This window comes from Ostrinia furnacalis, unplaced genomic scaffold (assembly GCF_004193835.3).
Source record: "Ostrinia furnacalis isolate ACB-3 unplaced genomic scaffold, ASM419383v2 OfSCF7613, whole genome shotgun sequence".
Lineage (NCBI taxonomy): Eukaryota > Metazoa > Arthropoda > Insecta > Lepidoptera > Crambidae > Ostrinia > Ostrinia furnacalis.
Window position 1 is genome coordinate 631,390 of NW_021137852.1, and position 15,614 is coordinate 647,003.

Consider the following 15,614-nt stretch of genomic DNA (forward strand, 5'->3'; position numbering starts at 1 on the left):
CTGCTAGTTTGTTGGATGTTGGAAACAACGTATTTGAACGCTGTTTTGCTTTCGGAATTGAGCAATTTAGTTGAGTTTCTATAATTTGGCTCTGTGTATTCAGCGAATGATTGTTATTATGTTAGTTTTATCAACTCAATTTATCGTCCTTGAATGAGCTGGAGACAGTTGTAGCATATCTTCTACAAATATTTATTTTAGAATCATTGCCTTGTGACTGTTAGTTACTTACATAATTATTATCTGAACATCATTTATTTTTCATTTTTAATTTAGTTTCAGAAATTGCTTTTCCTTTTATTTATTCGTCCGATGTTGATGAAATAGCACTTTTCGGCATCTTATCGGCAAATATCCAAAGATTTATTTATGTCACGCACGGTAAAGATTAAAGTCACCCGAAGCAAGGTCAGCAATGCATTAATCTCAGCACTGTAAAAGTCAATATTGTCTCCTCCGAGTATAGAACTGGCGACAGTTGCACGCAACATTGACGCGCGCTATCGGGCGACAAGGCGTCGTGTCGCGAGTGGCCTATCGCGACATATCCACTGGTATTTTTATTTTGTCTGCCGAGTTCTTCTATAGGGTTGTCAGGTGAAAAGTCATTTGTTTTAGGCTCTTAGTCCAAATTAAAAATAAATTTATGGGTACAGTGCCACCTAAGATACCTTTTTAATGTATTTCTTTGACTTTCATAAATGCCATAATTTATATTGTTTTAAACTTTCATGGTCACTATCATAATAATTATTACTGATGGGATGGCGCTTGCAACCGTGCCGAAATATCGGAAACTCAAAATAAGGTACATGGTAGCAATCCCGCGAGTAATAATAATTATTATGCCATAATTTAATAATGATATTCCATTTTATCCCTTCACTGTCTGATTTAAGTTTATTTGCCTGTCGATTTTTTAAGAATCTCACTCAAAAATATGTTGCAATTATGTTGTTCCCGCATAGTTATTTTTTGAAGTAGCTTTCAATAGGAATTGTGAGCTTTTCGTCAACATTAGTATTATGGTGGCAACCCTGAGACAACTTAGTCCTGTCGTCCAATCGCTCATGTTTACTCAGATGAGTCGAAACTTTAAAATTAGGCGGGTGATTTAATGGTGACGAATTTAGAAATGGCCACAAAAAATCAACGAAGATTTATTTGGAATGGGGCAAACGGGACATAGTTAGAACTTAGTATAACATTTAACATCAACATGCTGTGCCGTTAGACAAATAACGTTATAAATAACTAAATAGGTACTTGTTTCATTTATTATTGCAGCAAAGAAATGCAATAAAGATTTTGAATTTGAATTTGAAAGCATGTCCAGAATAATTGAAATACATAGCATGAGACGATATAAGTAAAAATTGTATAAAGGAAAGTGTAAAAAATGTATACTAAACAGTCTTTTTTTCCTTACAGGTACCTACACGTCGGTCCAGGCGGTTGGTGGTGCAGCACTGGGTAAGTCCAGTAGTATGTTTATTCTTATGTATTTTAAATGCTTCTTTTCTTTTGCAGGCAAAATGTAATGAGTTATACAGGAACGCTTCTTCCATTAGAAATTTATAAAATACAAAATAGGTAAACCGACCACCTATTTGTTGTTGTTAGCAGCACTACATAATTTAGATGTTAGAGGAATTTTCAATAAGTTGGCCACAAGCAAATAAGTATACAATAATGACAAACAATTTAAAGAACAACTATGTTCAAAATCATTCTGAACCCACAATAGCACTCTTAGCTCACAAAATTTCCGTTATCCCTACATGAAAAAAAAGTCGTTACCAGTGTTCAAAGCAAATAAAATTTAATAGAGCCAATTTTTAATAACACCTCACGAGCAATCATTGACAGTTAAACTAATTCTAACCTCTTCCAAAACAAAACAGGATTTCAAAAACAGGCCGTGAGCAGTTTGTGGCAGAGCGTTTAAAACTGAGCATTTTACATAAAAAAGGTTATAAAAAGGCATATTTCATTATTTTTTCCCTCTAAAACAACGGGGTGCCTCGTGTTTTTTGTCAGAGGAATTCATTGGTTCACACTTAAAGTTCAAATCGAGGGAAGTCAGTAGGGCCACTTAAACAGGTGGTTTACGTATCTCAAAAGGTCCTACGTAACTACTTGAAGTGACATTAATATCAAGGATTTAAAGGAGCCAAAAAGAGGGGTTCCATATTATATTTTATATTCCTCTGTCATACCTGGAGATCGGTGCCAAATTGTATAGTCTTAAATATCGAAGAACAACAGTTTTTCTTTTTCTTACCTGTTTTTCTTTATGAGTAGGTTCAAGATCTCTATTTTGTGTAATTTTTTCTCTATTATCACATCAATTAATGGATGCTATCCTGATTAACATCAGATTACTCAGTAAAATATTTTACATCTAGATTATCCATCGAAAATGATACTTTTTTCACTTCCTCAGATTCATCAAAAGATTATGCTTCATCTATTTCCTTTATGCTCAAAGTGCTAGTACAGTAACAGACTGAAACAAAGATACATTCGTCTTAACTGAATTGTGTTAAGGTTCAAAATCCAGCATTTACAGACATTTCGAGACAGTAGTGAATAATATTCTTGAACCGTACTATTTTTGGCTTCCATGGAGCTATTGGTTACTACAACTTTTTGTTAGATAACGTGCGCTTTGATCTGAAGTAACAATGATTACTCTGTTAGTGATTTCTCAAGTGGCAGTAGGGACCATGATTTCCTTAATGCCGACTCGGTTGAATTTGAAATAAGTGTTCACTTTATCTTTTTCTTGCGTTCTGTTTTACATTTTGAATCCTCTGGATTGTGTGAACGTAGTTTTTGTTGATTACATGATTAAAATACACAAGTAGTATTACTATGTTTTTTAAATAATACTAAAATGCATTGATCGCCAAAGCTACATGCCGGCTGATCGCGTTGATTTGGCTGAACCTTTAATTTTAACGAAGTAAAAACTGAGTAGTTGTTGCATTAATAATTTCACCTTCAGATAAAATATTATGATCATTTTGAAATACGCATTTAAGATTGGCAAAAAAGGAAACAAAAAATAAAATTAATGGTCATAAGAATTCCATTTCAAAATTAAAATTACATTGCTAGCAACATCTAGTGGCAAGATTTAAATGGTGTGTCAAATCCTGCTGCGACGGTCCCATGTAAAATTCATATTTGAGTTGCAACACGTTTGTTTACTAATAAATCAAAACTTTCGGAATGTATCGTCCCGCTATTTATTTAAAGGGACTTTTTTTAAACTACAATATTCGTTTAAGACATACTTTGGAGTTGTATCGACACCTCAAGGAATTTTGATCGCCGTAGATTTAGGTGCAGATATGGAATAGGACCGTATACGAGGACCATCAATTTGGTACAAAATATTTTAGTAGATTCATTTTATGGTTTCTGGAGATTAATTCCCTGATAGAGAGATTTGGGTCGACTCATCCGATGGTGTTTGGGGACACGATAAATTTTGACACCTTTGTTTTTTGGACTGAACAAAAAGGAACGAATGATTTGTGTGTATTTGTATTTTTAGTATCAAAGGCTTTCGATGTATGCAAAAGGGCGCACGTGAATTACAAAAGGGCAAGCTTTTTGTTTTTATTTGTTGAATTTATCGTTCGCAATCGTTTGTCGTGGGTTTTTGTTTTTGTTGGTTAAGGACGACATAATTTGTTTCTTGTTTTTGAACTTAGAGTTTAATGTGAATTTTAATTAAACGTAGTACAAGGTTCAAAGAAATACTTCTTCGAGTATGAATCTCCCTTAAAATGATTTTAAAGCCGTTTAACAATACATTGATGGATTCTCAATGCAACCACAACATTTCTAATAATTTCCCAGAAGTGTTGAGTTTCATGGAATGATTGGAGTGGGCAGTTATAATGAGGCTCTTTTTGTTCCCCCCACCATGCGCCTACGCAGGCCCCGCCCACCGCGCATCCTCCAGTTTTAAAACTGCCGATGCGTGAACTACCTACTTTGTTTTTATAGTAGCTAAGAATGAAATTTTAAGACGGCTAATAAACAAATTTTTATTACCCTTGGTTAGAAATTGAAATGCATTACCCATGATAGCGCCAAACTAAAAATTTCATACCAGTAGGTATACTATTTTTTGCGAATGAAACACAAAGTATTTAATATTTAAAATAAGCCCAATTTAATAACAATCTACCATACCTATTAAATTAATTCATAGTGATTAATAATAAAAATAAACTTTTTTAAAAACAAGCTTTTATTCTGAATTTCGAAAGTTTGTATCGCGCATGGAATTTATTCCTCTTTTTCTCTGTTTGCGCTACAAGCTTTCGAAATTCAGAATAAAAGCTTGTTTTTAAAAAAGTTTATTTTTATTATAATTTTATTTTACACTTTTTAGTTATATCTTAATCTCAGGACCCTGGACGTTATCTAACACTAAAGTGCTCGAAAAGACAAATCCAACAAACCCAAACTCGATGAGTTTCCGCCGTTTTGTTTAGGAGTTCCTATGGCCACCTCCCGACTCCATCATCAGACCAGCTCAATGGTACCATAATATTGCATTGTCATCGGACTTACACATGTATGCAAAATTTCAGCTCAATAGGAAACCGGGAAGTGGGTCAATTTTAAGTTGCAAGATTTGACGACAGACACCAGACATGTGAAAGTAATAAAAAGCTTGTAAAAAACATTTTAAAAATATACTCTAGCAGATTCATACCTTGTAAGTTTAAAACGAAAGTCTCGTTTAAAATGCTTTATCTACTGCGTTGAATGTTCCAAATGATTTTTTATCAATTAGTAAAGTGGAAACATTTAGAACCTCCAGTTATCTGATTTATCGAGCGACCGGCGACGGTCATCGATCGAGATTGATGTAAAGATGTCCTAATTAATAGACGTCAGATTGTATCGATTGTACTGTTAGGGGAATCGAAATATTTGATTGATCGATACGGTTGCATTGTATGGGATGGTGCGTGATTTTGGTTTGCTGTTCATTTTGTGTTCGGCTACTTGGGAAACTCAAGTTTCTATAGCAGATAGTATATCTCTGGTATGTCTATAGAATGAATACTTAAGTAAATAATATCTTCTACTATTACTTGAATTTACTATAGGGATTTTGTAAATGAGTGAGCGAACAATGTTAATCACTCTTCAAGATTATTAAACTTTTTACCAGACAGTTGCTAAAGATACGAAACATACTTACATACTCATCCTGCTACTAAGAATTTAAATAATATAAATTATACCCGAGTTAATGAGACTTCTTCGTCATCATACCTACACAATTACTAAGCAATAGTAGGTACCTGCAAATCAATTAAAAGCACCAAAACCAAAACAAAAAGCTAAGCCTTCCCACAAAACATCTGTCATCGTTAACAATCCTCTATTTGCATAAAAAAGACGAGTCGAACTCATTATTTGTTTGTCCGGAGCGTTTCAGCGGACTGCTCGGGCGGAGTCTCGAAATGAAATTTACGAGCATTAAAACTATCTCTATTTTATCGCACGGAGCCTTAGAGCACAAGCTGAAGAGAACAGCCAAGCCATAAAAACAACCACAAGCTTGCGATGTCACAAGAATCTAAGGGGACGTGAGCGAAAACCTCAAAATAAAAATTGACAAGCAATAATTTTTTGACAGCAACATCATAAAAGATCAAGATACGACACTGCAGTCTTAAATAATCCAGAGAATTATTGCAAATATTATTAAAAGTCAACATGAAATTTTAGTTATAAATGAGTTCTGTTGAATCAACTTTTAATACGCTGACAATGATAAAGGAACTGTTTCGGAGGGCGAAGGAAACTTGTAATAGCAAGCTGGCAGAAAAATATTAAGGGAAATATATAAAGCCACCGTATCTGAGCGTGACATGACAAATACTTCCTGGAATATTATCTGGCTATTCTCCTTTGGCTGTGCGCTAGAGGCAGCTGCTTCTAATCGAATCCCAATCAACTTCGGGACGATGTAAAATGGTTTTACTGTAACATTAAACGCGGAGTCGACTGCCGACAACGCTCCTACAACTATTAAACTTGAGATATTGTTTCATAATTTCTAATGTTTATAACTTTCCGACTATTTTTAGGTTTTATTTACGACATTGTTACAATTTTGACTCATTAAAGCAGAACCTGCTTTAAGAATAAATTAGAAATTTTAACGACAGAAAAAGTAATCAAAAGTGTATACCTAAAATCAACTAAAGTTGAAGTTAATTTAAATGCAATTATTTATACGATTGAACTATGTGGTAAAGTGTATTAAAACTCTCAAAAGGACATAATTAAAGCTTGAATACATTTTACATTGACCTTTCTACCTAACAAATTTAAAATACCACAAAATTAAACGTTCACTAATAAATCAGTATTTACTGTGCTCACAAGACATTAGGCAAAACTTCTAGATATTCGTGCGTAGCTGTTATTTGTGACATTTTTTTTGCAACACGTTAAAATCTTTTGCTATTCTAACACCATAATTTATCAACTCCGTTAATCATTTGTCACGGCTATTAAAAATGTTTAATCTTGTGTCTTATAGTAGCAATATTTAATAGAATTAGAGTGTTGTAGCTATTAACTTCATCTGTTTTCGAAGCATGTTTAAAAATAAGTGCCATTTTTATCCGAAAATCTGATGACGCTTTAATAAATTTTTATCTTCATCTCTCAAAAATAAAAGAACCTCAAGGCAATCTCGAAGTTTGTCGTGTTTAACAAAAAACAATGGAGTTAATCTAAAAGCTCGTTTACTTTTAAGGGACCAACGCGTTATCTCAAACCGTTGACATTTTGTCCTTTGTTCCAAATAATAAAGATAAAGCACCCCATTAAATGTTGATTGACAAATGTCAAGATACGTAGAACATTCAGAATATTATTTAGTTTGAAACTTGGACTATGGCTATCAAATTCTTGTAGAAGTCATAAAGTGTTAAAATATGCATGTTAAAACCTATGACAAAAAGCCAATTCCAGCTATTTCACAAACACTAAACATCAGAGGTTGTACTAAAAATCCAAGTAATTAAATGTCTGTCGTATTTTAGCACTAGCGGGATTTGAACCTGCTTCTGTAGATGTAGATATTTGTAAAGAAACCAACAGGCCAGAAAGCCATCTAAAAATGAAAGATATTAGTGGTAAGACCCACGACGTCAACACAATAGGAAGGCAGGACTAAGAGCAAAGAGATGTAGCGGTAGCTTACGACCATTTATCAGGACAAACCAACGCTGGTCGACCAAGGTGATTATTTTTAGATCTGTATCAGTTTGATGGCTCGAATCATTTATTTGCCTTTTCAAGTGAATGAAAAAAGCTGGGATTAATTTATCGCTTTTAGTTGTTGATCAAATATTTCACTTTAAAGTTTATAAAACGGGAATGCGAATAATCGGTGAAGATTCAAGATAAAATATTATGGTTATGATTTATTTTAAAGATACTCGACGGCGACACAAAATTACAAAAGTAACTGTGACATTAAAAAACAAGCTTCATCCAAATACTTAATAAAAGTTATTTAATGTTTAGCTATCATTGAATCTACACTGGGTGTTTATTTTATTAAATATACAATTTTGCTAATATCATTCTTAGATACCGTTGATACCATCCAGATTATCTTGGCGCGACATTTGTGTAAAATTTCAAAATTCAACATTTATTACGATTGTAAACGATCGATAAATTAAAGAATTAATGGTAATCCCCGTGAAGCGAGTTATTTATTAGTTAGTTGTTGAAATTTTAATCCTTGTTAACATTTTGCAATCTAGATTATTCTGATTTATGATATTATGAGCGGAGTTAAAAAAACAACTTTAATATCAACGATGAGTTGTAAAAGATTTATTGTAGAAGTAAGTAATTAATTTACAATCATCAGAATAGGTTTTTCCAATCAATTTATGATGTAAATTAAATAAAGTTTATAGTAGTTTTAACATCGAAGCTTAATTTGGATTCAAGTCAATATCCACAATCCTCCGAGCGTGCTTTATCGAGCGATCGCGTGACTGGCGTTCTTATATCAAGCTCAGAACAAACGGCACGTCATGTAATTTCTAGTAACGACGTGTTTCTTTCATTGTCACATAGCACCAAATTATTAAATTATTTATGTGTAGCCAACGAACTGCCTCAATGACTTCATTAAGTTTTAATTTATCACCAAGAAAACTTCATTCTGCAACCAATAATATAGAAACTTGTTTATTGGAAACAATGTATTTACACCACAAAAAATAAGGCTCCAACAATTATACCAGTCGGAAAGACAAACGATGTCATGATCCTTTCTCAAGAGTTGATTGATCGTCGGAATCAAAACGATTCCGTAAAAGGACGGCTACATCCAATAAAGGATTTGTCCATAAACGATTCAATACCAGTGATGACAAGTAAAGTGGAGACGATGATGATATTGATGACGCTAACGTAAATGATACCCTTCAAGGCCTTCAAGTTCGAAGCGAAATTCCCGACGATTTTGTTTACCGGACAAAAATTAAAAATAATACACCGCAATTTGCATTCCCAATTAACTGTCAAATTGATTGTCATAAATATTAAAAACAAAATTAAAGAGAGTCTCAAATGCCTTTCCGTAATAAAAAGGCACGGGAACATTAAACGTTGGGTCGTTCCGTTGAATAATGTCGTTGATACGGTCAACTTGTTACACAAAACCTATAACTTCACACCAAAGCTGATTGTAACATCATCTTAATGCCACCAAACGTATAACTCTCCGCTTATCTGAAATCTTCAAGAAACCCGAAACCGTGAACGTGCGAGTTAACTATTCACTCGGCGTCTCTTGGGCTTATACGTTGAACAAAGGCGCAGCATCTACACTATTTCTCACTACATCGAGAGATGTAATCAGAGAAGACGACGTGTCGTACTTATTTATGTATGTAGGGGCGAGGGTGGCCCAGGATACAAACAGAATAATATTGATGACACTGCGCTGCGAGGGGTCATGAATCATTAATCGTCTACTCTCGTATACGACTCTATTACGAATGCCTTGGATAAGCCACCCTCGGAGGTGAGGCTCGCAGTCGTTCGCAATACTGGCCTTTTTGTACTGCATCATTATCAATGTGTGGCAGTAATGACGAAGAGTGTGAAAACAGCATCTAATAAAATGTTTTGTTCTTAATTTGTTAAGAACCGATGATTCTGCGTACAAAAATAAACTTACTCGTGGAATAATTTACTTAGTCCATAATGTGAATGTAAATTGTAAACCTAAACTAGTATATTCGTTCAAATGTAACATAATTATACCTTGAATACATGTAATTTAAGGAACAAAAAAGTAATGTCAGGATGTGGCAAATTATGTTACTTAATATCTTCATACAAGGTCTTTAAAACCTGTACAAATCAGTGCCAAAAATTACAAAGTTCCAAAGAACAAAATTAAACCATATTTTCAATTATAACGACCGACTCAAAAATTATACGAGCACGAAACGAAACGCAACGCAAAGCAATCTTCTTAAACACAAAAAGCCAAGGCAATTTAAGTTAATTCAGTAAGCAGCAGACATGGCTACTTCCAAATGAACTCAAACGTCACAAAAACGAAAACAAATGAACAAAAACTCGGGTCATTTCAACGTGGACTTTTTAGTTTATTTTTTCTAAGTTACGTGGCCCGAGGACGTGCATCCGAAACCTTGAGGTGTTTTTTCTTCGGTTTTTAAACGAACACAATTTTTACCTCTCGTGCTTGACTGAACAGCGATAAAATAATAATGCTCAGATCCGGACAGGTACCTCCAAATAGAACCGTAAGTCGAAGGCAGAACGCGCCTAAATTTCTAATCGAGATTTTATTTCATCGGCCGACCCAATCTTTTTGCTTTACTTTTTGCAATTTAGGTCTCAAGGTGAAATGGGTATTATTCTTGCCGTTTCTATAGGGACTGTCGGAACTTTAAGTTCGTGCAGTAAAACATAAAATGGAACAATAAAAGTTGTTCACCCAAAAATTCTGAAATTGTGCCAACAATCTGCTAATGGCCTCGAAAAACATGAGCACGGTGAAGTTTTAAAAATGATTAAAGACATTGTTTTTACAGTTTTCAACTAACAACTTTGACTCAAATATGAGCGCATTGATTGAATATTAAATAGCTATTTAAAGAATTTAAAACGCATAAGCATGTGAAAATAAATCACAATAACAATTTAAATTCAAAACGCGTCTCATAACAATTTTCTCGAATAATAACATCCGAGGAGAAGGCTCAAACAAATTTGTATAAAGGGTACACACATAAAATTTACATGACAAGCTAACTTACATAGCTAATGTAGTCATAACCATATCTATATCTTGGCACTTAAAGTACTTTTTAGAATTCATCACGTGTACCTGCTGCCTTAGCTTCGAGGGAGGCGCGCTTAACAAAAACGCTTACTAACAAAAAAGTGAAAGAAGATACAAAAAATACGAGGCAATATATTTAAAAAGGACCACGTTCCAATGGGACACAATGGTGGAGTTGTATTTGGCGACAAGACTTTGACAATGTCTGAATTTAAACAAATGGAAACCGTAAGCTAATGTTTTTGCAGATCTAACGGGGCTCTGAGAGTTCTATGAATACGCGTTGATTACATAAAATGACAGCATGCAAATTAATGCTTTCTTTATTTGAACAAATGCAGATAGTGACTGAGATCATACTTCATGTCATAGTTGCTATAATTTACAGTTCTTAGAAATACGACAACAGAGAAACGACAAAGCAGATTTTTAAGGACTTCAATAAGTGCATGTCATTATCCTTTAAGCAATTTGCAGTTCCCAATGCGCTCCGAATCAAAATATATTATTAACCCAAATCAAAAATATCGATAATCTTTTTGGGTCTCTAAACCACTTAAATTGTAAAAAAGTTCGGCAATTATCCCCATGCGACTTTGATCTTCGCACCAAAAAAGTTCACAATCAAGGCTATTTATGTAATTTGCGCATTTCCTCACGATACCCTAATTTCGACAAAGGAACGGAGGCAACTACCTATCCTTCCGCCCTACGGTACGTCACGCACATCCCTTCACAAACAAAATAAAAAATCCAAAGGCCGAAGGCTCATTGTTAATCTGTCGCAGGTAGAAGTTATAAAAATACACCCACTAAAAGCATTGCCCATGCAAAAAGTGTATGCGTGATCACACCAAATGCTCTAGGATTATCAAACACATGTCGATTTTGGATGGATGCGAATCATGATACGGGTGATTTTTTTGCATTCATACCTGGAAATACAAATAGACCCGCATTGAATAGAAAATATTCCATTATAAATAGTTATCAAATGATATTGCTATAAAAGGTGGTAATAACGTCTCGTAAGTTCTTCAAATTTTCTCAAAACCCTTGTGTGAGTTTGCTCATGCTGATTCACAAGGCGCTAACATAATCAAAGCCTGTCGCAGACAATGGCTTCATTTCCTACTCGGCTCGTCTTACTGCTATTACCATAAAGATTGAAATCGTGTGCTCGCACGTAATCTAGCCTGTCATTACACTACAAACGCTTGGTTGTGTCACAAATGCTATCAATTTACTTCAACAAAAGGTTCGATTAAGGGGCACTTTCAAGTAATTTGATTCACATAGTGCAGGAAAGCCAGTGCCTTAGCTACTGCCAATTTATGATTCCATTGAAATTGGACTCAAAGGATTTTAAGTGGCGCATAAACTTAGAGCGCACTAATAACTTTGAAACGACTTTATAAGCCCACATCTAAATCATTTTATGGCTGAATACGTAACATTGAATGATCCGATACTAAAATATCCTGTGTTGGAATCGTAAAAGGCTTAACATTTACTAGTCACGTGTGTTGTTGATACACATGAAAATGCACTAATTTATTCTAAATAAGTTAAAACTTTATTCTTTCGAAGTTGTTTCATTGTTTTGTATAAAATGAAGTGAACCCGCAAACTAAAATACTGTGTTGTTTGAAAATATTGAGCTAAAATTTGCATACACGTGCTGTGGAAAAACAACAATCGACAAATTTAGGGGACCTAAAATTTTCAGACGCAGGTAAGAGTAATTCAAATCAAGCTTTTTGAAGTTTTACAAAAAAACAAAACAAACATTAACTATCTAATGAGCCAATTAAATCTAAGCCGAAAGGGAAATAATTAACAAACAATATAATTTATTGTCTATTTCTAGCCGTGAGCTGAAACAAATAACTTTATACCAATTTGAGAGGATAGCCGATACAAATTACATTTATGGTAGTATCCCTCAGATAACCAGCAGGCAACCTGTTTGAAATGGTTCAAATAAATAACAGAACCAGTTTAGATAAATTTCATCTGTAAATATTGGATGGTATAAATTGTGCTTATCGTGTTTGAGTTGAGATAAGTATTTCTAAATCACACAATTGCGTTTCAGGCCTGATCGATTGATAAACGATTAATGCTTCGAGTGCAGATAAAGCATATGCGATTCCGGTTTGTTCTCGGTTTAAATAGGAATTATAAGCTGCCTTTTTGATTTATCGATTTCAGACAAACTGTGATAGCGATATCTGATATATTGCCCACCCTGATTACAATTGTCTGTTTCTTATCATTTCCGATTCCTTGATTTATTTATGAAGACGCACAAACTGCACACGTTTAGAATAGTACAGTTGCAGAAATATCTAAATTAACATTTTTGTAGCAATATTTGACTTAAAATTTTTCTTTCTAGGGTTTTTATTGTATTTTTAGTATCGTCTATAAAAGGCACAGATTTTCTCTTCAATTATGCTTCTATTGAATTATTTTAATAACCTCCAAAATTAACATCCTCATCAATCAAAAGTAATTAAACGTGGATTCGGTATCCATTCTTCCTCAATTTTATCGGGTATACGTCTAATTAAGAGAGCTCGGTGTATTCAATTCTAAGAATGAGCTGAAACAGAAATTTCTTCCTTGACATCTAATGAATTATTATTTCTTCGCGTGGCATTCCCAAGGCTTTCACATAATATGTATAGCATTGTAGTATGCCGTGATAAGCGTTCATTTGCCCAAATTTATCCACGGTATCTTTTTGCTTACTCCTATTATTATCCAGGAAAACTTGTTAGAAATGCTATTCATTTCTATAATGAAATTCCTGCTGATACTGTTACGGCAAATATTCCATACATAAATATCATAACTTCATCCAGTAATATACACGATGCAATTTCAAATAATTATGCTCCGTAAAAACAAATAAAGCTGAAGGAAATTATCCGTTATAACCATAATTATATTTAAATGTTTTGAAAGAAAATTTAACAATACCCGTTTTGTTCATACCAGTTTGGTAGAGCAGAAACAACAACTTCGCAATCCAATGAAAAGCTGTAATTATACCTCATATTAACCCTATATTATGGACTTCTCAATTTAACCCATAAAGTTGAGAAACCGGTGAAATATTCACTAACTTTTAATCGTTTGTTAGTCGTATACCTCGAAATCAAAAAATCATTGTAGCTTTTCTACATCTCTACCTATTCGCATATTTTCACCGTGTACTATCCCTTCAATTGAAGCTTTTCTTTTTCCCTTAAAAGTTTTCAAATATTTTTATAATCATACCTTAATGTATACCAATCATCATCATTAGGTCATACATTTTTGGTCTCTTCTGTTAGAGCACAACCTATCTATATCAGACGTAAAAGGACAATTTTGGCCTACGCTCCTCGGAGATGAATACAAACATAATTCCTATACCAATATTTCATTCTTAATCATTGTAATGTCTATAATATTGCCACTACATTAAGTGTTATCAAACTTTCAACTATCAGTTCTGAATAAACATACCTAATCAATCCGATATCAGAAAAGTAAATATCTAAGTGTTCAATAAACGTCCATGTCAATGAAACCACATTGATGGAGTAGGCTCCAAATGACTATATATCATCTATTAGGTCTGTCTGTTTACGAATTCACCCATAATTACATCGTACAAAGGGACAGGTTGAAATGACGTGTTTTAGGTTATGTGGTTATTCTAATTTATTATGCTGTTGTACATTAATTACATACAAAATTTAGTTACTGTTGGCTACATTCGGCATAGATTATTCATTCTCTCAAAGATTTATTAATTGCTTAGCAGTAAATGACGTTTTATTGTTGAGTTTTTATTTTGACGAAGGCGCAGTAATATCAAAATTAATTATCACTGTAGGTAAGAATACACCATTTCAATAAGCGGATAATACAATGCAGGTAAAGCATGTTTGCAAGGATTAATGCATAGGTATGGATGGGTTTACAAAAGTAAAAACATGGTTGTCAAACATTAAGCATGTAATATTATTTTCTTATAGTAAATTCAGGTACGTTGGTAGATGCAGTTGACGTTTATTTATTTCAAATCAAAGAGCGCTTGTATTTTCTCAGTCTAGTTCGAGTGAAGTTCTCATTCTTAATTTTCATTTAGTTAATAGAGGTCTATTTCCCAACTTGAATTGCATTGGTTTCAAGCATGAATTTAATAATATCTTAAGGGTCAGCTTTACCGAAATACTGCTTGCCTTTTTTTCAAAATTTTGCACCTTTTTCTATGTGTGGAATATCTTGTAAACTACACCAAATATTATGTTTGTTATGAGAATGAGTTTTGAGCTAAAAACTAATAACACAAAGTAAGCGGAAAAATGTTTGCGTAGAATAGCCTAGTTGACTAATATTTGGGTTGATAAAAAACTAGCCCTTTCAAAGAATAATTAAAAAGGTTGAAAACTCAATAGGATCAACTAATGCTACGAAGCCAATGTCTACAGATGAGCAAATATAATCTAAGATTTGGAGAAACCTTACCTTTTGTAAACACGTAGCTCTACATTGCGCTACTCGCAGCGGCGAGGACACCTCCACTTCAGCCAAAACTCCAATCCATGACAGTATTACAGAAAACATGGAAAAACTAAACAACATTTTGGCACACATCTTCTTTGGTATTCCTCTTTAGATTTCAAGTTTCAGGCGGAGCTTTCCGCTTATCATAAACACAATCCAACTGTAACGGTCATGTTAACTTCGCGAAATCGTCCAAATTTTCGTCACATTTACAAAAAAAAAAAAATACAGTTCCCTCGTCAATCCTTGGGAGGCAATCCGAGCGTGCGGCGTACGAAAATCAGTCAACACAAATCGAACTAAAGCACAAGATAAAAAATCACAACTCGATTCGTTCTCGGAGAACGGTTTCCAGAAGCCGACGCTCCCGCTACCGCGGCCGAAAGCAGACTAACCACCCCGCTTGAAGAAGCTCGACTCCACTCCCCTCCGTTCGGTTAATTTTTGTCGCTCTCTCGCTCCCGCACAAGGGTTCTCGCTCGTCCCTTTCCCTCTCCACACAGCACGCTCGTGGCTACTACTGCGTATGTCGATCTCTGTCATATCTACTAGTGCATATACATTGTTCTATCTCGTTTCATCTCAGGCGGTTTTACGTTGTTTTTCCTTGATGCAGTTTAACGGATGGGAATGTAGTGGTTATTGTTAG

At 34.2% G+C, this 15,614-nt stretch overlaps 1 protein-coding gene across 1 annotated transcript in view; it reads right to left on the reverse strand.

Moving 5' to 3' along the window:
* Positions 1–15,364, reverse strand: part of LOC114365682 (uncharacterized) — a 64,869-nt gene extending 49,505 nt beyond the window's left edge. The window contains exon 1 of the mRNA XM_028322305.1: positions 14,927–15,364. Within this exon, the coding sequence (XP_028178106.1) occupies positions 14,927–15,055 (129 nt within the window). The 5' untranslated portion in view covers positions 15,056–15,364. The remainder of the gene's footprint in view (positions 1–14,926) is intronic.
* Positions 15,365–15,614: the final 250 nt, after the last annotated feature.